A 21,954-nucleotide genomic window follows, 5' to 3' on the forward strand; every position below is an offset into this window, starting at 1 on the left:
GTTTGTCTAGGAGCTAAACAAACCTCCAGTGAACTACTATTAAAATATTAGTAACAAGTGCAAAATGGCTATGGTTTCCCCTGATGACTTAAGACATTTCAGAGGAGCCCCAGCATGAGATGCAAAATAACATTTGATATGTATTTTGGGGCGGGGGGGGGCAGAAGCTCTGTTATCAACCTTCTCTTACATCTTGATATCTTTTTACCTTCTCTCTCTCCAGCTTACCTACGAAACATCCCTACCTTACCTGCACATATCCCAAAAGCAAAAACTTCTCTTGCAAGCATCTCGGGTTTTGTTCTTTGCACTTGTTTTTCATAATGTATGCATCTGGTAAGAACTTTCTATAGAAGGACAGGTGCAACCTAAGCATGAAATAGTAAGGCTTAAGTAAATGCCAAAACTATGCCAGTGTTTTATCTGGACAGAAGTTATGCACAGTCCGTAAAATGTGCTCACTGAGTATACTGCGAAGTTGCAGTAGTGTACTGTTGAATGTTTTTTGTTCAGGAATGTGATATGAGTTGGATACATGGGCAAAAATAGCAAGGTTTGTCATGTTTTTAAGAACCTAGGTTAATGACAGGGTATGTGCAGATGGACGCAGTGGGGTCTCGAGGAAAATACAAAGTTTAAAAAGAGCTATGGCCGATGTCATAAGAGATATCAGATAGCAGATGTGAAGTCCATCTGGCCTGGAATGAGACCTCATTATCTGAAGAGTTCAGTTTCTTACTGCTAAAACTTTGCTGATGAATCTTAATTTATAGCTGCCTTATATTTATACATATGTGGAACTGGCAGATAATTAGTTTTGATTATTCAAGTGTTTATTTTAAAAACATGTGCTGAAAGTCTAGTTGAGAGGCGGGTATGGAGCAGGCTGGTGAAAATATTTATTCTTCTACTTTTCAGGAGAAGATTTTGCTGTTGTGCAGCAGGAAATCATTATGATGAAAGACTGTAAACATCCAAACATCGTTGCTTATTTTGGCAGCTATCTCAGGTACGGTTTGTTTCTTTTGCTCGTAAAAAAAAAAAAAAAAAAAAATGCCGCTATAACTCCTTGGGAAGGGCAGGTCCATAAGGAGGCTTAGGCAAAAGATACTTTACCAAATCTGTATTATCCACTTGTATATTTTTCATTTACCTTAAAATCTGTTCTGTTCACTGAAGTGTCCCTCTATAAATAAGTGTGTTTCTTTTGATAAAATCCTTCTGTGACAAAGTAGTCACATTCCCGTGGAAATGAGTTATCATTGAAATGCTTTGAATTTAATATGTAAATGGAAGAATTAAGCAGAAGTGTGAAAAGTGTAAAGAAATAGTAGGTGTCTGTAGTATCTCTTAAATCTCTTTAAGTGAAAAGTCTCTTAAAAGTTGCAAAACTTTTAAAAAAAAAAAAGTGTATATTTATTTTTTAATCACATTGCATAATAGAGTTCTCAGGAATATTCTGACTTTCCTGGTGTTGGCATATAAAAGTGTCTATGAGAAGAAAAGTTTGGGGCTTGCTTTTTTTTTTTCCACTTTTTTCCTTTTCTTTTTCTCTCTTCTCTCTCTCTCTCTCTCTCTCCTTGCTTAGTAGTGCTACCTTAAGTCTTAAAGACAATTCCGTATTGAAACACACAAAAGTGGAAACTATGCAGCCTTTAAAAATCCCATTGGTGATTGTGTTTTGAATTTGCCTTGAAATCTAAGAAAAGTCTTTGGTTCTTTAATCTTTGCTTTTCTCTCTTGAGCTGCGTAGTTCTTTAGTATATCTAATAACGTACATCTCGATTGTTTTGTCTTTTTTAATTTTTCATAGCCCCTTTTGTAAGATGTTATGCTTGCTTGTCGTAATTGCAATAAACTCCACGCAACTGCAGTAAGCTCCCTACCAAGTCTCTGTAGTTAGAAAATTGATGACAAAGTCTTAATGACATTTGATATTATAATTCTTTTTAATACAGCCTGATACGTGTTTTATGCGAGATATATCAACTGTTTGGTAGTAAGGACTGCACCTTTTTTATTGATGGACTTTGTGAACCTAATACTGTCATAATTTTAGTCATCTCACAGAGGTTTTTAAAAGCCTGTGTAAACCTGTGATACATTCTAATGCAGTTTCAGAGGCTTTTGATTCATTTCAGATAGTTATGTATATTCTGTCTGCTTGGGGACAGCATAGGTGGGACACGATGGCTCTGCATGTTGTCAAGGTTGCGAGACCCCGTCCCTAATGGAAAGATGCCAAGTTCAGTTACACGTACCTTTACTAGGCTTCAGCAGCTCAAGTTGAAATGTTCCATGATGGCTATCTGCTGTAGCTTAAAGCTTTTCAGCTATATATTTCAGGTGTTTCGGAGACTCGGGCTAGGAAGAAACGGGTGATACTTTCACATGAAAAAGCTCGGTCACTTTTTTTATTGGAAGGCTTTTGTGCACCATCCTTGAAGCAGGAATTTAATATTTGACAGGAGGTGGCTTTTGTATTTGGAATATGTCTTTTCCTTTTGAAAATACTTTCAAAGTCACTTCCTGAAATACTGCATTTTTTTTTTTTTAAACTTTTGTTCAAGATCTATTAGAGTTAAGGTTTTCCTGACAGCCAGCAGTACCTGGTTTGGTGCGTGTTTGCCGTGCTGCAGAGCAGCTGAGCGTGCGCTCCCCCAGTTTGCTCAGCTGACGTTAAGCGGCTCCTTGTTTCGTTCGGGAGGGAACCGGGACACGATGCTGAAATGGAGAAGGTGGAGCGCTTTCCTGTGCTCTCAGTCACCTTGACGCTGAATATCTGTGCAGTTGGAGCAAATGGAAATTGGCCGCGTTGCGAGCGTACCAGAGCTTGGAGTCCTGGCAAGGAGCGTGAAGGAGGAGGGGAGGTCTCGTGCTGAAGGCAGAGTAGTGGTGTCCCGAAGAGTTTGATGGTTTCCCCCTGCCTCTTGTATTCAGAGGCCTGAGTGGCCCTGGCCACTCACCAGAAGCATATTTTCTCACCCGTGGGGATTCGTTGCGTCTCTCAGTCCGAGTGCCTTGTTAGCCGTTGCCTGCTGAAAGCAAGTGTTGCACGCTTACAGGTATGATTCAAGCCAGTAGGATCTGTGTTTTAAATTATCTCCATTTTTATAGTTGTTTCAAAGGGGTGTAGTGGAAAACCTGGTCATACTAGTACTTCACCGACCTAGTTCAGTGGGGAGCATGAAGGAAGTTTCCAAGAGGGCATTAACTTTCAGAACAAGATTGAAGAGGAGAGCGAACTGTGGCGTACCTCCTTAGATGAACACCATCTGCGCTCGGCGCCGAGCAAAGCAGGGAGTCATGCGGCCAAGAGTATGGGATTGTGTCCTGCGTGTGTCGTCATGTGTATGCACGCACAAAGAGGGCAGTGTGGTTATCAAATGAATAAGGCAGGCTGTTCTGGCGTTCCCGAGCTTGAAGGGTGCTTGTCTTGGCAGCCTTAATGCTTTCTTCAGCGCAGAGCTGATGTGCAAGCTGCGTTACGTGCAGGTTTGCGCGGCTGCGCGCACAGCTAGAGTGTATGTACATGTAGGGGCTTGGTGCTGCAAACCTTCTTGGTACTTGCAAACTGCTGGGAGCGTCCGCACTTCAGTTTTCAATATTTAGGGTAGTTTTAAGGTTAACCTAAACTGTGAATTACTTGTGTTCTTTTCAGTATTGGCAGGCTTTGTCTCGCACGTGAGCGATCAAGTCAGGTGAAAGATTTTTTTTTTTTTTTTTTTGGGGGGGGGGTCTGAATTTATGGACTTACTAGTCTGTTTGACAGCCGCTCACAGCTTGTCAGGTGGTGAAGTTCGCTGTTCTTACCTTTCTACAGTCCTGGCAAGGAAGCTGTGTTGACATTTTTTTCTGATACGTGACATTAAGCTTGCATGCTCAGCAAACCTGAAAGTCACTGTTACAAACCTCTTAAGAAGGTAGTTTTACAAAGAAGAGGTACTTGAGGCATACAAGAAAGGAGGGCTGGAGCTCCGTTATGCTGTTGGAGTTATCTTAAGTTGTTTTTCTAACACGTGAACTTCTGACCAGAATGCGACTGTTCCTTTTCTGTTTGTTTTTGCAGGAAAGATTATTTGTTTTGTAGAAGTATTGACAAAAGTATCCAGGTGTCTTATTGGCTGTTTTTTCTTATCGGTCAGAGTGGGAGAGAATTGTTTAGAATATCTAATAAAAAGTTGTTTCTGATAATTTTTATGAGTTTGTGTGAGAATAGTCGGTGAAGAGATGTCATCGTTGCCTTCTGCTCTAATGCAAGTTTTCAGGTTGAAATGATGCCTCTCCTCATGACACTGTTCTTGGGCTGTGATGTGTTTTCCTCCAGGCTCAGGGCATCAAGATATACCCTTGTAGACCCTGAATTTAATTTTAGCGCGTACACTAAGGCACCTGCTCTTCTTTATTCTTGCTCGGTGCCCTCCCCTTTCTTTGACAGATGCTATACCGCTCTCTTTTTCCTGGATAATGAATAACTGTGTTTAAGGGACTGCTCATTGCCTGACCTTTTGTTTTGCCAGCATCTTTCAATAAATACTAGGAACGATAAGAAAAATATCATCATCCTACACTTGGTGCTGCTTTGCATGCTGTTCCCCATGTTTTTCTTCTGTTTACATACAGATTTTCCCGAGAGTCCAATTTCTGCCTTGCTGTGAACGGAGGCGTTAGGTTGCAGACACTAAGTGGTACTGTTGATCCTGTCTCCGTTGCGTTTGCTGTGCTTGCCATATGCTCCGCAAAGGCAGGCGGCTGGGTACCTTGTTACTGTCGTGGCACGGATCTTCACCTGCCTCAAAGCGCTTCGGATTCAGGTGGCAGGTTAATAGAAGGCAAGATAGTGAATTAGAAATGCAGTCTCCTTTTCTGGTCCTCTTACGTTTTCCTTTTCTGTAGGGCTTGGCCGTGGTGGGAAGTTAGCGTGCAGTAAGCGAGAGTGCGAACGTACTGGGCCCATCTCCTTGGTGCTCCCTCCTGAGCGGGCGCTCTTGTTGCAAGGTAGCTTCCTCGACGCTCTCCTGAGGCTGCGGGGGTCGTGCTAGCTTTTTCCCATTTCCATGCTGCTTTTGCTGTTGGCATCAAAACAGGATGCAGCCACATGGGAAAGAGCGGCTTTTGTGAGCCCAGTGCCCCCAAAAGCGTCCCTGTCCCAGTCCTGTACTTCTGTGGGGAATGAACAGGAGATTTGCGAGTGTCTCTGTCTTCAGTGCTCCTTTCTCACTCGTGCTCCCCTGCTGCCATTGCTAATTCTGATGTCTTCCACGGGTACCTGAGACTGTTTCAGTTTCAGATTTTGGTCCCTTATTTCAGTGAAAAGTTTTCATGTTATGTCAAAGTAGCAGTGCTTTTCTTAGCTCCTACAAAAGGTATGGAGTAAGAGCGAGTGACTTCTGTTGCCTAAAATCTCTGAAATGCCTCGACAGTATCTTTCCCTCCACTGGAGGAAGCAACCAGGGCTTTGCTTTGAGGAGGGTAGGGAGGAGGGACATGGAGAGACTTCCAAGAAAGACGGTTCTGTCTTGGAACAGCAGCTTTCTTAAGTGTTACCCGCTGGTGAGAAATGTTAGCAAGTGCCAGCCCAGAGGATAAGCTCAGCATTTACACCGTTGCCTTGCAGAACACTGCCAGGAACATTGGTATTTCCCAAAGCAGTTTCTCTGCTGTTGTAACAAAACCTGAGTGCAGGCAACCCGGAACCGGGGGTCATGGGCAAGCTGTGGAGTAGTCATCAGTCTTTCCCTTGGTTGTCCTGTGCCCCAGCCCACCCGGAGGCGGTTGTATGCGATTGCTCTTTCTCCTGCTCCTTTCCACTGCCAGGAATGACCAGGCACGTCTCAGATTTTCTCCTCTCCAAAAAGCCTCTCTGCAGCCATGCTCGGTACTTCTGCCCTATTACTGAGGGCAAACAGAAGACGGAAACCGTAACTATGCCTTTTGTACTGTACTGTTCCTTTGAGGCCTTCAGCCTGATTATCTGTTCTTAAACTGGAGATCACCTTTTACTGAGAGTGCAGTGAGTCAGGCTGAATCAGTTCCCTTGGAGAGAGGCGTCGAAAGAGCTTCCCTCTTCCCCCACTACTAAAAATATCTGTGGATCTTCTTGAGGGAAAAGACGTAATCTCGGCAGGCACTTGTCCGTAGCACGGACTGCGCTGTGCCTAGCTTTGACAAGTGGACTAGAGCTTTGCTCCGTTTGTTGTGGAAGGAATTGAGTTGAGAGATATCGCTAGGGCTTTTTGTGTTGGGGGGCTGTTTGTTTTGGGTTTTTTGTGTGTTACCGCCTCTGCTCTAAAAAAAGTGGAGGAGAAGTGAAAATGAGGAAGAAATGAGAACCCAATATCTGTATTCTCTCTGCTATCAGTAGACGTGTGTTTCATTTTGGTCTTCACAAAATTTAGTGTGCACACATTCCACTAATACAGTTCACATTACTCCTATAAACACTAGAATAATTTTTGGATATTTCATTAGTTGTTATTTTGACAGTGCATTATCCCATAAAGATTAAATCATGTTCATTGATATGATTGGTTTTTTTCATATTACAGAGCTTGTTGTATTGTGCTGCATGATGGTTGAGTCCTCAGACTTACCTTTCAGAGGTGCTGTTTTCAAGTGTGACAGCTAACGAATGGTCTATTCCCTTTATAGACGAGACAAGCTATGGATTTGCATGGAGTTTTGTGGAGGTGGCTCTCTACAGGACATTTATCATGGTATGTCAAAACTATACTTCTGTAAAAAGCTAAGTAAAAGCTTTCAGAAATGGAGATGATTACAGTCTTTTGGAATGGAAGAGGATGACTCTTAAACTTAGAATACATAATAATCCATTGAAGGTCAACTGTAGCTTATTTCTATATTTACATGACTTTTTGTTCAAAAGGAAATTAACCATAGTTTGGGGGTGTGGTTGGTTTGTTTGTTTTTTAAAGAACATAAATTATTTCCTTCCTTCAGCACTTCATATGCTGACCACTACTTTTTAAAAACTGTGTACAATTAAACAAAGTTGCATTATATTTGAAAACAAAACAAAAAAAACTTGTGCAGTTTTACTTCATAGCCATTTTGTTTCTGAGCTTTCGACCTTTCTCTTAATATAATCTATACCACTGCATACAGACAGATACTTAGATAAATGGATTGATTAGCATGGGTGCTCCTGTGCTTTGCAAACAGTGACTTTGTGTATATTTGTGTTGCAGTAGGGCCAAGAGGGCCTCTTTTTTTTTTTTTTTTTTTTTTTTGCCAGATGCAACGCATGTGAAAAGCAAAGGTGACCTATATATTTGCTTTAGGCTTATGTGCAACAAGTGGTCAAAAAACAAGGGGAGGGGTGTAAATCTATTGCGTAAAGAGAGGGTCAGTCAATTGATTGCCGGTTTTCAAGAGGCAAAATCAGTTTTAAGGGGGTTATAACGCCCTGGCAGTAGGGCATGCGTAGGAAAGAGAAAATACCATAAGCAAGTAGTGGTTCTGAGGTGGTATTTTTCAGGTAGGAAGCAGGTCCAAACTGCAAATTGCAAAGACGTTCTGCATTCGTATCTTCGCATCCTTATCTTGTGTATAAACAGCTTGTATACATTTTTATGTTTATCTCCGATGCCGTTAAAGCGAGGCACCAGTTTACGAATTTGGGCTATTTTAATGGCTTAGTCATTTGAGCAGAGCCTTGTCAATCCCTTACATCTCAGTCAATGTTGATAAGAGCATCGTGTCTAATAGGTTTTATGTGGGGCACCTGTAGAGCAGGAAGTGAGCTCATGTCACACAAATGCCCGAACAAATGTCGTGCAGGAATGGCTTCCTGTTGGAACTGGCTTTTGGCTTCTCTGTGACTAATTGGAAAGGAATTAAGACCAGAAAGGGGCCTTTCACTCTAAAGTGCCTTATTCCAATTAGACCATAGGCCTCAACAATTAAATCTTAGGTAAATTGACATTTAAGTTTGTCAGAATTAAATTGCTCAAAGTAAACATACTTACCTACCAATATGTACTCTGGGTGCTATTATATTTAGTTTTATGTGGTTTTGGAGCTTTTCTTTCAGAAAAGGACAGATGACTCTAGATCTGTTTTAAAGATGTATATTGCATGAAGCTCACTTCTTGTATGGTTATACTTTTGAAGAAGCTAAGCGGTTAGGTGCTTAATCCTTGTTTAATTTTTAACTCCCTACTCCTTCAGTTTCCTTTGAGAAACCCCTGCCAACATTTGTTTCCTTTGTTTTTTCTCCAAAACCTGAGAAGCTTGCAGTGAGGACAGCATTTCCTATTCTTAAAATCTTTTAATTTCAGGATTAAAGTCCCGTGACTGGGAGCAGGTCATAGCCCAGTCCTTGTTTGTGTTTCGGTGTTTGGTTTATGCTTTTCTTTACAATTAAATCCTCTTTCTTTAAGAGGCTTGAGTAAAATGGGAACCTGGAGGGAGAGGAAGGCTCTTCCTTACCTCGGGAAGCTCCTAGGTGGCTCGGAAGGAGAGTTTGGAAAGGTGCATGGTGCTTTCCTCCATCTGGGGAAAGTCTAGGCACATTCGCTTTGAAACCCTTCTGATGTCAAAACCTCTCAGTGTGAATGGGAAGTAACCGAGGCACAGGCTTGGTACGACACTGTCTCTCCAAATTTTGAGAAAGAAAAACTTTTTTCTTTTCTTCCATTTCAGTGACTGGACCACTTTCAGAACAGCAGATTGCCTATGTTAGCAGAGAAACACTACAGGTAGTATGTCCCAAGGTTCTTGTGTTACAATTTGTGCACAGTTGTTTTTTTTTTTTTTTTAATGTAAAAGTGTTAGAAGCCAAAAAGATAAAAGCTAAACATCTCTGCGCGATGCCATGGAAATGCAGTGTGTAGATGACTTGCCATTTTCCTCTGACTTTGGAGGCAGTGCTGTATTATAGCCTAGAACTGGTTTGTATAATCTGCAAAACCCCAAATTATCCTGGATCATTTAGACGAAAGCTGCCATCTTCTTTCTGTTGCCTTTTTTTTCTTCCTGCCTCTTAAAAAAAAAAAAGAAAAAGAAAAAAAAAAGAAAAAGGGGGGGGGGAAGCAGCATGTTTATTTCTCTGTGTTTGCGATACAAGTTAGTTATTGCATGTTTGAAGGAAAGAGTAAAGATTTGGTTTTGCATATCTGATTGTTGGTCTGTGCCAATAAGGGGAAAAAAAAATTGCCTGGGTACTTGAGATGTGCAAATTAAGGCAATCGCCCTTTTCATCATGGGTATGCCAGGTTTTATCTTTCTTTCCCAAATTAAGCTCATCAGTAAAACTTCATCAGACAGCTTTTTTGGAAGGGCGTCTTGCTTCCGTGTGAGAGCGCAGTTCTCTGCTTCTGCTGAATGTGAATCTCTTGACTCTTGGCAGCAGAAAGCTGCTGCCTTTTACAAACGCTCTCTTAAGATATCTCTGTCTGTCTCTGAGCCGACTCTGCTGCATCCCATTTGCGGTTTGCCAACAGCGTGCCAGAGGTGACTTCTGACTCACAGGACACCGCTTTTTTTTTTTATTGCTTTTTGTTTTTTGGTTTTTTTTTCTGTCCTTACCATGAAGTCTCTTGCTTGACTTATGTAGCATGTGGGAGTGTTCTTCATTTGGTTTTCGAAGCTTTAATCCCTTTTCTCCAAACTCTGAGAAGTGTTTCTCATATAAAATAGAATTTGTGAAATCGCTATTTATTGTTTGGGGTGAATTTTTGGTCAATTTGTGTAAATTGCTTATGAGCAGGAAGTTTGCCACTTTGTATGCATCTTCTAAGTGTTATGCTAGTACCCATTTTTGTCTATTCTAAAGTTATCTGTAGCTGTGTGCTTACCGCATGCTGACCAAGCCAAGCACTGTGTGCTTACTGCACCCTGAGTTTCTGACATCTTGGTGTAGTTTATAATCCAGCAGTCACTTTTCTTGGTCAAAAATCTGAGAATATAGTCCTTCTGTGAGTCTGTAAGTCATTGGTCCAGTGTGTGGGGGGGTGTTTTGTTTGTTTTGTTTATGAATCCAGAATTTCCCTTGAATGCCTAAAATTAGCTTTTGATGTTCATATTTACAAGCCTGTTGTGTGGTCTGATTTCAAAAAATGCTCGCTATCAGTTCTGGTTGGAATCAGTGAGACTGATTGTGAAAGGGTAGTCTTTTAAATATGGACTTTAAAATACTTGCCTCCAGGCATTTAGTTCTGAAAATGATGGCCTCGCATTCTTACAAGACAGTGGGTAAAACTGGGTGAGTTGTTGGGATGCTTGTGCCAGTGACATCGAGAGATTTAAGCATGAGCAGTATAAATAGGACTTTGCCAGCTAATGCCATTTGTGGCAATGATCAGTTAGATGCTTTGATTAATTACACCGCTGTACGAAAAGCAAATCAAAATGGGTTCTGTTCTGGGACTGCCTGCACACCTGCCCCGAGGATCTCAAAAAATCATTGATCCAGCTGGATATCTTTTGTCATTCCCCTGAAGAACCCAGGTTAAAACATCAGCGGGCAGGGTTTGTTTTGTTTTGTTTTGTTTTACTTTTGTAGTTTGTTTAAGGAGTTGGATTTCCTAACTGATTAGGACTTCAGCTACATCACATTCAGGTTTTCATGAGCTGACAAAGAAAAGATACCTCTAAATTATATCATCAGTAGTACTGTTGTCTATCTGTGCAATGCTATTCACTTGAAAATGTGAAGTACCCAGTCATGTAAGTAAGCATTTTCCCCTTTTTTTCTGTCAGTCTGTTTTGGACTATTCATGAACATGCCAGTCATTGATAAGAATCCTAATTTCTTTTTGGAGTCGGCTCTGTGATGTCTTGCAGAGGTGGGAGAAAAGTCCGTTGTGACGTTAGCATCGCCAGTAAAACATAGTCATTATGGAGGTTCATGACCTCAGAGCGGCAGAGAGATTTACCTGCAGTTTGCCCTGTGGAAGAAGGTTTCAGAGATAAGCCTGGAATGCCAGAAGTGACGTGCTCTGTGATTTGTCATGCAAGGATTCAATCTCCTTGTGTTCATCCAGATACTTCAAAGTGTCTAACGTGGGTTGAGGCCCTGAGTCCTCAAATCCTTTAGTGCCATCATCAAGACCCAGAAAGGCAATCTAATACTTCCTGCAGAAATTCATGAATTAGAGCTGAACTCCTGTGCTAGCCCCAAGGCACTATCTGCTAGTATGCTTCTAGAGTTAATTGAAACCTGTAATGAGGTGGGAGAACGTCTCTGCACTAGGTATTTTGTGATCAGACTGTTGAATAGTATGGTGACAGGCAATTGAAAAGGAACTAATGTGGTCTAAAAAGGTGACACTGAGCATGTGCAAAAGAAAAGCATTCTCAAGTTGAGTTTTCCTACAACTAGTGACTACTATTGTTTCCTTCTATCCATATTTAGATATTATGCTACTAGGAAGACCAGGTTTGCAAATGTGATAAAACTGAAAAATAAGAGTGTACTTCAATCACAGAGTCTTTCGGATGACTGAACTGGATCCCAAATCTGCTTGTTAATTTAATAAGAAATGTCTATAAAATGAAAAATACGGGACTAAATTATTACCTAACTATTTCCTGCAGGGACTATATTATCTTCACAGTAAAGGAAAAATGCACAGAGACATTAAGGTAAGTCGAAGCTGAAGGGAATTTTGGGTTGGGTTTTTTTTTTTTTTAAATCAGAAATACTAGCTGTTATGGTTCTTTATTGTTGCATATATTCTGGAGATATTTTTAAATAGCTTGATTTCTTCTGTTTATTAGAATAAAATTAAGATTTCTGCCCAAGGGAGGAAAATTTTACTGTAAAATGCATTCATGGAAATAGTTTGCCCTTTTAATGGGAGCCAAACAGAGTGCTTATTTAGACCAGTGCTGTGAAATTTAGACATCAGCTGGTGCTCAGAGCAGCACGTGTTCTCTGCAGAAGAAGAAAAAGCTTTGGCCTTTTCAAGAAGCTTGACATACCCATCTCTCTGAACCTAAACAGAGGTAAACAGAGCTGTTGCTTTGGCTTCTTGCCTTTTCTTTGGTGAGCAGTTTGCAGGGCAGCGGCTGCTATTCTGCCTGGTTCTTAGAGACTGGAGACTGCTGCTTCTGTCTCCTCCATCCCGTGCTAAAGCTAGAGAGGCTACCACAAATCAGGTTCTTAGCACTGACTTGTTTAAAATTTAATCTCAACAAGGCTGTACCAAAGCTGGCTTGCTCAGACTGTTATACTCTATGTTGTAGCTTCCTTCTGGTGCCTCCTGTTCACTTTTTGTCCCTGGAGAGTTTTATTACCTGCTCTTCACCTTTCCGAATTCTTCCCTGCTCAGACTCCAGCTTAAACCTGGCAGGCTTGCTCCTGGAAATCTAACAGTAAATCATGATGTTTCTTTGTGTTGTGCTTTTTGTGGAACTGGGATGCAATGCACGTGGTAGTTTCAACTGCAGATGCCTTAATGCAGCCTAGGTTTGAGGTCTTCCAAGCAGTTCTCATTGACTGCAGAAGGGTGTTTCGGTTCTGAACACTCATGAAAATCACTTCTGAATGAGAGATTAATTTGGACAGGAAACTTGAACGTTTTTGTCATAACTTACCGAATGCTAAATGATGCTTAAAAGGACGCAGTGCGTAGCTATCTGTTTCTGAACAGAACTGTGCTAATTAAAATGCCTAGAATTGATTACAGTTAAGTTTAAAAAAAACTTCGTTCCCGTGAGCATGGAAAACTAGCATCTTCATCTGCAGATCTCCTCACTGTTGAATTATACCTGCTTTCTTCAGCAGCAAAGTTTTATGTATTTAGAATATTTATCCCGTTGGCCTTGAAGGGCAGGCAAGGTTGAGAACGTTAACTGGGCTGTCGTAGTATCTGCCAAGCTCCGTTTACAAGGCTCATTAACTATACTTGTGCAATGTTTTCCCAAGTAGCCTGCATTGCTCAAGTATTACGCAGGCCTGACTTCCCTTTCCCTGTGAAAACCCATAATCTGGAAAAGCCTGAGTTCTTTGGAAACCCTTCTTTGCCTCCTTTCTGTCCAGTTTGTGGGCAGTGCTGACATTCATAGCTCTGCATTTAGCTTTGTGTTTAGCCAACTTCCACCTTAGCTCGGATCTAGCGGTAGCTGGTTTCCCTCTTCAGGTGAGGTTTGTCCTCGGTCCTTTTATGCGGTAATTTTACAGTACCAACTATTGTTTTGGGTTAGTTTTTGTTATTAAACTGAAGTAAATGGTACGTCTAGTCACAGAAAACTGAACTTTTAAAATCCAGCACTAACAGCATCTCTATTGCATAAGGACGGAACTAATTTTGCTAAATGCTTCAGTATCAAGGCATGTCCTTAAGGCTATAATTATGCTGGCTCGCAAACAAGACGAGACCAGTTCCTACAGAGGGAAAAGAAAATTAAACTACTTCCACTTTGACCTTTTACAGTTCCTAGTTCCTTTCAATCAGTGTAAATAGAAAAAAGACAGTAAGAATTCATCAGCATAGGCAAATCGTGCAATTCTGCTCTTTGAGAGGGTTTTGCGTACAATGGGAACTCTGTAGTACCGTAGGCTAAAGAGGACTAAACTTAAACTTCCTGAAAAACCCTGTATAGCCCAATTCCGTTACATAATAGAATGGCAAGTTGCTAATTTCACAAATATTTCCGTTATAAGGCTACAGATTTCTTGAGCGCACAATCCTTGGTTTGTCTTTGGCTCCTAGGTTATCATGGGTCTCCCATAAAGATTTTTTTTTGAAATCAAGTATCATAAAAATCTGCATGTTTTAATTGATTTTTTTTTTTTTTTTTTAAGGGAGCAAACATTCTTTTAACGGATAACGGCCATGTAAAATTAGGTGAGTTAATAAAACTGTTAAATTTGTAGGTACTCTTGAACATAACGCAGAATACTTTTTCTGGTTTTAATCTGATGTAACGGTTTGTGTAAGGAATTAATGAATATCAGTGGGGGACACATCAGGATTATTTTTCTCTTGCTGGTAATAGTTAACTGTCCACCAACAAGGAGGTACTTTAGGAGTATTTGGGGTATAGTTCTGGAACATTGAGGGGTGTTTTTTTTTTTTTTTTAAAACGAAATACAAAAAAAAGGCATTTAGAAGACGAGCTAAAAATCAGATCAGAGAGTTTTATTCATTTTAATAAAAAGTACCATCTAGAGTTCCTAGGTATGAAGTGTAGTTTAAAATACTCCCTGAAAGAATCTCATAGAGATTGTGAAATGGCGTATTTTTTCATGTTAAGAGAGTGCAAGTTTGTTAGGATTTCTGTACTAGCCGTTTTCTTCCTTGTGTTGACATGTTTGTGTGCAGCCTGCGTGTTTGGCAGGTGATTGAGAAGAGCTGCAATTTGACAATTGGTGACAATTTGAGTCACCAATTTTCCATTATTTGCTTTTACTGTTTATTTTCTGTGAAATATTTCCAATATATTTAAAAAAAAAATCTTAAAGTGGAGAAACCAAACGGTCGTGTTCATAAGCAATGAATTACACTGAATCTTTACTTCTGTTATTAATGGTCATCTTTTTCTTTTTCTAGCTGATTTTGGAGTATCTGCACAGATAACAGCTACAATTGCCAAAAGGAAATCTTTCATTGGCACCCCATACTGGTAATTGCTTTATTTATTTGTTAATATAATAGTAGAATATATAACACCATTGAAAACTTATGTTAAAAGCATGTTGCATAACTTTCTGGGTAGATGAACCGCTGACGGTTGTCAGACTTTCTCGCTATCACATTTGAATTATTTGTGCTAAATCCTGAACTACCTGAGCATCAGACAAGATGCTGTAATGCTCTGAAAAAATGAAATGATGTGCTGCTGTTACTGTTGGCTAATGTATCTCAATTCAGTCCTTTTCAACTTATCTATAGTTGTATGCGTCTTCAACTCTGATCTTAAGATTTGTCTTTCCTAATCATCTGTTTTGGTGTCTTATGCTCCCCCTTCCCTCCACCCCAGGCTACGTCTCTTTTGCAACTCTTTGGTTCATAGTGAGGATTCACTTTTGTCTTTGCAGATGCTTTTGCCATGTCTGAAATGTCTCCTTTAAGCCATTTTCTTTTTCTGTGTGTTTTTTTCTTTTTTTGGCCTTACTTGGTTATACTGATTGAACTAAAACTTACGTTTCTACTCAATCCATGCTGCATCTTAATCCTTCCCTGAGTAAACTAGTTTGCATCATTTATACTTGTTATGTTTCAGCTTTTTATTTTTCTCTGCTCTCTCTGTGCTGGAGATGGTTGTTCCCTTTGGCCTTAGAGTCAATAACATGCTCCTCACTGTAAAATAGCAATTTTTCTGTTGTGTGTTCTTCCTCGAAAAGTATTCGGTTTTCTGTATGAAAGTATAGCATGTACAAGAAAAAGCATACGTAAAGGAGGAAAAACTGCATCCAAATATTCAGACTTGAAATAGACTCAAGCCCAGCATTTTTAGCATTCTTGCATGGCGCGAGTCACGCCAAGGCACGGATTCACTTCCCTTTCAGAGTAACGCGAGCACCCCGCAGTCGCCATTGCGTAAGTAGTCTGTGGCTGTTTCCCGACTAAGACGTCTGGGTGACCGCAGTCCCGACCTCTGTCACTGCATAACTTCCAAATTGTGCCAGCCTTCTCGAATGACGTGCCATAACCTTAAACAGTAACTTTGAAAGCATTGCACAGGTTAAATACTGATGAAAAGCACCAATTTTCCCTTGCAAGGCCTCTCAGAGATTCGGGAGGAGAAGCAAGGAAGCAAACTGTTGAGAACGGAGGGGAAAATTGAGAAACAGAAGGGAGGTGAAGGGTTTGGTGATCTTTAGAGGTGTCTGAGCAGGCAAGGATATGGTGGTTGGATAGCAGAAAAACAAAGGGGAAAACTATGCAGTGTCTTTAGTTCCAGTAACTCAGCTGTTAACCTTTTCATTTCTTTTCCATTTAATTTTAAAATTATCCCTTGCTCCCCCTCTACCTCAATAACTCCGTGTTCCTCCTTTAGTAGCTTCCTTTTTTTGATTTAAATTCCCTGTCTGTCCATCTCTCTTGCTCTCTCGTTTACGAGCTCTTCAAGTTTGTGATGCTTTTGGTAAAGGAATCTCCCTACTTCCAAAGTCTAATGCACACAAAAATCTGTTGAGCCATCTTTGGGAGCATCAGGCAGTCACTTGAGGACTCGTGATGTAGGTTAAATTACCCAGGTGAAACTCTGGAGGAAACTTTTGTCAATACAGTTTATCCAAATGGAAATAAGTCATGCTGCCAGATCTGATGACTTAGCTTGTTCCAGAATTCCAGCAGAGTTCTTCAGACCCGTGGATAAGGATATCTGTGTTTAAATAACGTGTCATTTGAGGTATCTCCTAAGTAAAGTTGTCTCCTGCTGTTTCGCAGTGCTCAGTAAGTCGCGTTCTTCTGGCTTACGTTGTGTTCCTTCCGCTGTGGTGGGGGGGTTTTGTGGTCTCCTGGGCTAACGAAGTCCAAAGCTGAAAAACATTAACATGTTTGCTGTCTAATACGGCTATGCAGGACAATCAAATCCCTAATTTATTTCAGCAATCCAAAACGTGTGACACTGCCTGCCGAATCATTTTCTTTAGCTATTCCTATTTATGCAGGTCAGTTATGTATGTAAAACTTTTCCACCTGAGGATCTGAAACTACTTTGTAAACTTAAATGAGGTCTTTCAACGTTGCAATGAGAGAGATGTTACAGACAAGGTTTTAGCGCTGACAATAAGTCCTCAGGTGTCATGCTTTCTGGAGACAAGAAAGCTGTTGCTTATTACGTTCCTCTTTTGAATGCTTCTCCTCAAAGTCAGTTGATCACTTTCTGTGATGATGTGTAATTTTGTTTTGGTTTTACTCTAGTTGAATAATTATATCTTGGGCTGTGGCAGTTCCTTTTGCTATTGTGGTTTTAAAAAAAAAAAAAAAAAAAAAAAAAAAGGAGTCCAAGACGGATTGATTTCATGATTTCATCTACTTCCCGACAAAGAGCTGTTTTTGAAACTGCCCATTTAGTCACTGGAAGACGATTGATGACAACTTCATGTTCACCCCAGTGAAGGAGGGATTCTGTTTTGGGAATTATTTTCCCATCGTTGCTCTCAATTAAATGGAGGAGTACCACAATGTTAATTCATTGGAAAGAAAAGGACAGAGTAAAGAAAAAATACTTGCCTCTTCTGAAGTTTTGTGGAGCATGGTAAAATTTAGAAGCTTAAAATTAAGAAAAATATGCGCTATATACCTTTACATATATATACATATATATATAAAATCTCATAAATGTGTATACTATAAGCTTATAGAGAGCTATAGAGAAATGAATAGCAAGCTACTGCCTACAAAAGTTTTTGGGTTTTTGTTTCGTTTTGTTTTTTTTTTTTGGAGAAGTGTATCTAAAAGAAAAGTGTCTTGTCCTTTAGGATGGCACCAGAAGTTGCTGCAGTGGAAAGAAAAGGTGGCTATAACCAACTGTGTGATCTTTGGGCCGTTGGAATAACTGCTATAGAACTTGCCGAGCTTCAGCCTCCGATGTTTGACTTGCATCCAATGAGGTTAGTAAATGGTTAAAGCTTGTTTCAGTATTAGGTCTTCATGTAGAGTAGCTGGCTACGTGTGCTTGCAGTATTTGGGGCTGCTGCGAGGGTATTGAGTTTTAAGTGTTCTGAATGTACGTGGCAGAAACTGTATCTCTTTTTGGTGCATAAACGTGTGACCTTGTGGACTTTTTACTGCGAACAAATAGTGAATTTAATAATCTCTCTAGTATTTGTATCACAATGCAAACCACAGAAAGGCTGGTTTTTTTGCAGGGCACTCTTTCTGATGACAAAAAGCAACTTCCAGCCTCCTAAGCTAAAGGACAAAATGAAATGGTAAGCAGTTCTCTGTTTCAGTTGATAACGATCATGTATTTTGCTGGACAAGGAATTCTAATGTTTGCCATTTCGTTTTGCAGGTCCAATAGTTTCCATCATTTTGTGAAAATGGCACTTACAAAGAATCCTAAAAAAAGACCTACAGCTGAAAAATTATTACAGGTATACATTTGTGTATGCCTTTTATAAATGTTATGAAATTCAAATCAGCTTAACATGACTGAACATTTTAATGTGGTTTTTCTGCTGTCTTTCAGCATCCTTTTGTTACCCAGCCATTAAATCGAAGTCTTGCTATTGAACTTCTGGATAAAATGAACAATCCTGATCATTCCACTTACCATGATTTTGATGATGATGATCCTGAGGTAGGAATAGATTTTATTCATAAAATCATTTGCCAACAAAACGAAATGATTAGATTCATAAATAGTATCTATTGAGCCACAGAACCTTTTGTGATCTTGGAATACTCTCAGGGGTTACTTTTACTTCTGGCTGTGCTGCCCTGTCACATGTACAGACGCTTACCAGTGTTGTTATAGTTGGGGGAGAGAAGCTCGAAGAGCAAGAGATTTAAATATTTTTAAAATGTCGTTTATTGTCGTCCTTGAAAGAATTTGTGTCGCAAAAATAAACGTGGACTACTTTCCCGGTCCGGAGTTCTGGCATGCCTCATGCCTTCTGTTTTGTCATGGAGCGATGTTCCCATTCGTCTGCAAGGGAAGTGTTCATAAAAATCATTTCACACTCGCACAGAACTTAGTCTTTTGCTCCTAGTCTATGTCTGCTCAACTTTGACATGAGAAGAAGAAAAAGAAGGATCCCATGGATGTGCTTTGTCAAATGTTTTGCTGTATGTGTGTTTCTTGCAGATTATATATATATATATATATATTTTTTTTTTTTTTTTTATCTTAGAGTAACCTAGGAGGTTTGATTTCACTTTTGATTTTGTCAAAGGCAAAGTTTCTGCTTTTCTGCTTTAGCAGCTGGAGAAAAAAACAGCATAGTTATGTAAGAATGATAAACTGGGCAGGACTGAAGTGTTTCACAAATAAGAGACAATAAATACTTTCTTACTACATCCCATCGTCACGCTTAATTTTATACTAGTGAAGACTTTCCGAATGTTTACAGTTCCCATAAATTTCATTGATTCATTAGTTGCATACGTACATATTTTATTTTTCTTTACGGAAAAACTAGTCTCAAAATGCCTTTAAATGAAAATAGTCTCGCAAGGAGCGACTCCTTTTAAGATAATCACTTTCAGATTTTACAAGTTAATTGAGTTTCCACCTTCTAGAACAGCAAAGACAAGTTGACAGGTACTGGGTCTGATTCTGTCTTCCTTAGAAGCTGAACTAAATATGGAAAAAAGAAGTGAAATCTAGTTTTCTATTGCAGAGGGCAGTGTTAGTTTTTGCTAAATATTTCTTTATGTAGGCGGGAAAAAGGAGAGGAAGGCATAAAGATTGAATAGTCAGTACTTTTCAAATAATTGCAAGTGGAGGAGAGCCCATAGTAAATTTTTCTATAAAAACTCTTCAGTGAAGTTAAACGCACAAGAAAACCCTTACTGTATTAAACCCTTACTTTCAGCTCAGTGTTAAGAGAAAGGTGTCTGATTCCTTACTGCTGACAGAGACAGCACTGAGAGGCTCAGATCTGCTCCTCACGGTAACTTCCAAGGATCAGATGTTTCTTAGTTCGGTGATGACCGAGAGCTCTGAGGCCTGCCTAAAGCAGTATTTCTGTTGAAACCAGAAAGCCAGTGCTTTCATGAGCCATCGTAAGAAGGAAAGGAATCTGTTTTGGATGTGCTTCCTATCGGTGGGCTGCTCAGATCAGAGTAGCTTGCCCTGTGGCGCTTTCCTCAAAGTTGTCCTGAATTGCTGATGTGCCATCTCCCTGTGTTACTTGCATGCATCTTCAGTAGGAATCCCCATCTTCTTCATTTTGGGCCACTCAGGTGAAGAATCTCACTTCTCTTCCTGTATGGCATCGCTTCAGTACACATTTTATTGATGATTACTTGCAGCTTTCAAAATAATTTTCACTCTCTCATGTAACTTCTGCCTTATTATTAGGAAGGGTCTTCTATTCTTCAGTATATTATTTACCAGTTATCCCGTAATGAAGCATGGTATCAGGAAAAAGCTCTGCCTTGTCTGGGGAGAAAATAATAGGAAAAGAAAGCAAACTCGCAGCAAACTCATCAGGGAAGATGCTTATTTCCATTATTTATAGTGGAGCTAGGCTAGCTGACAGTGCTGAGGATAAGCAAGCTGTCTTACGTGTCTTTTGGCTTTTGTTCTTTACAAAGTTAGTCAAGTTTGTTGTTATTTCTCCATCATTAGTCATCGCATGGCATCAAGCTCTTCAGTGGGCTTCAATCACTGTTACCTGTAGTGCTGATTCTTCTTCATCTGACAGACAACTCAGATGTCTCTTCTCATTCCTCTCCTAACTGTGTTACCAGATAGCATTCCATCATTGGGGCATTTAATCCGCCTGTAAAATAAAACTGGTGGTGGTACTTGCGAAAGCTCTTCCTTACACAGAAGGCAACGTAGAATCCTCTTCTGTGAACAAAGCAGATAATCTGTTATCTGATGCATCTTGAGCAAGGTCTCTATTTCAGATGAGAAAAAGTCCTGCCACAGATCAAGCAGTTGTTGGCGTTGTGGTCATTCCCCGAATAAATCAAAGGGGATAAGAAATGTGCATGCTCTTTTTATACACAGTTGAGCTTGCTCCGAGACCTGCCTGTTCATAGAGGTCGATGGAGGTGCTCATCCAAACTTGGGGAATATCTGCTTCTATACTAGAGGCAATCGTCTGAAGGCATCCCTCAAAAATGGAAAGAAGCAACGTAAGATGGTACAGCCTTGGTGAGACTCTTGAGCTTCAGACGTACTCCCTAATATCTTTTTTTGAAGACTAGAGAGCTTTTCTGATTATCTGTGTTCTTTGAAGGGAAGTCACTGCCCACTGTGGTGCCAGCTCTTCACCTGGCCCGCGCTGCTTTTTTGGGGATGCTGTCTGTTACCTTGTGGATACTTTGGAGAGTTATATGGGTGAGGGAGAGAGCAAGATGCAGATTTAAGATGTGGATTTGCCACCTCTTTGAGGAGTGCCTTACTACATCTTCAAATCATTCCTAACTCTGTTCAGGCAAAGGTAACATGTTCAATGTGGTTAATATTGTGGAAGAACAAAAGATGATAAGCATGCAGTGTGCTTATTCAGATGTAATCAGACAGGTCTCCCCTTGATGCAGTCGTTATTCATTTGACAGTAAATCTGTGATTGTGGCTTTTTTCCTTCTCCCACCCAAGTAATGAAGGACCATTTGGTTTCCCGTTCAATCCAAGACAGGATTTCCATCTGGGACTCTTTGTTCACCCCCTGATGAATAAACCTTTGGAGCTGTTGGAAACTGCTTCTCCACCACATTTTTATGACAGTGATTCCTGTGATGGATACAGTGTTAGTGGAAAGGGCTGCAAAGAGGAAAGCGCTTATGTTCGCTCCTTCATGCGCTGTATGTTTTGGAGCAGAGATTGCTCTTGTGCTCCGTGCTGCACTTAAAGCTGTGTCTGAATGGCATTTGTGTCAGGAAGTTAACCTATATTCTTTTGTACTCATTCACAGCTTGCACACCTTGTGTGTCAGTTATTTCTATCGGTTCGTTGCCTGGGTAGGGCGTTCCAGGTGACTGGAACTTTTGCCTTTGTGACAGGGAGATGAGGATTTGACTGGTCTCATCGAAGAGCGTCAGCTACGTTTGGATTTGTTAGGCGATAGCAAAGAGCCTTCCTTCCCCCAAGAACTGTGACACGTCTAACTGGAGTTCAAGCAGTAATTCCCTCTGGGATGCTCCTGCTTGTGGGACCCACGGAGCGGTTGCTGGGACTCTGCGCAGACCTGCCGAGCGATACACTGTCACTAGAGCCTCCAGCCAGCTTTTGAACTGTCCTTGGTTCGTAACTCGGCCAGAGGCTCTGGGACTCTTCTTCCCATTGCTGCTAGTATCGATAGAGCTGCTCAATATATGAACTGATGTGTAGGCCAGCACTTCAGGGGCGTGGGTG

At 40.5% G+C, this 21,954-nt stretch overlaps 1 protein-coding gene across 13 annotated transcripts in view; it reads left to right on the plus strand.

Moving 5' to 3' along the window:
* Positions 1–21,954, plus strand: part of MAP4K3 (mitogen-activated protein kinase kinase kinase kinase 3) — an 82,017-nt gene that overhangs the window by 12,196 nt on the left and 47,867 nt on the right. For all 13 annotated transcript variants that reach the window (XR_011140560.1, XR_011140559.1, XM_068940496.1 and 10 more), the window contains exons 3-12: positions 919–1,009; positions 6,652–6,716; positions 8,665–8,720; positions 11,560–11,607; positions 13,772–13,814; positions 14,520–14,592; positions 17,399–17,530; positions 17,789–17,851; positions 17,935–18,016; positions 18,112–18,222. Coding sequence is in view for 11 of the 13 variants with exons in the window: in XM_068940496.1 (XP_068796597.1) it covers positions 919–1,009; positions 6,652–6,716; positions 8,665–8,720; positions 11,560–11,607; positions 13,772–13,814; positions 14,520–14,592; positions 17,399–17,530; positions 17,789–17,851; positions 17,935–18,016; positions 18,112–18,222 (764 nt within the window). In the remaining 2 variants the exon portion in view is untranslated. The remainder of the gene's footprint in view (positions 1–918; positions 1,010–6,651; positions 6,717–8,664; positions 8,721–11,559; positions 11,608–13,771; positions 13,815–14,519; positions 14,593–17,398; positions 17,531–17,788; positions 17,852–17,934; positions 18,017–18,111; positions 18,223–21,954) is intronic.

The sequence above is a fragment of the Struthio camelus genome, chromosome 3 (assembly GCF_040807025.1).
Source record: "Struthio camelus isolate bStrCam1 chromosome 3, bStrCam1.hap1, whole genome shotgun sequence".
NCBI lineage: Eukaryota > Metazoa > Chordata > Aves > Struthioniformes > Struthionidae > Struthio > Struthio camelus.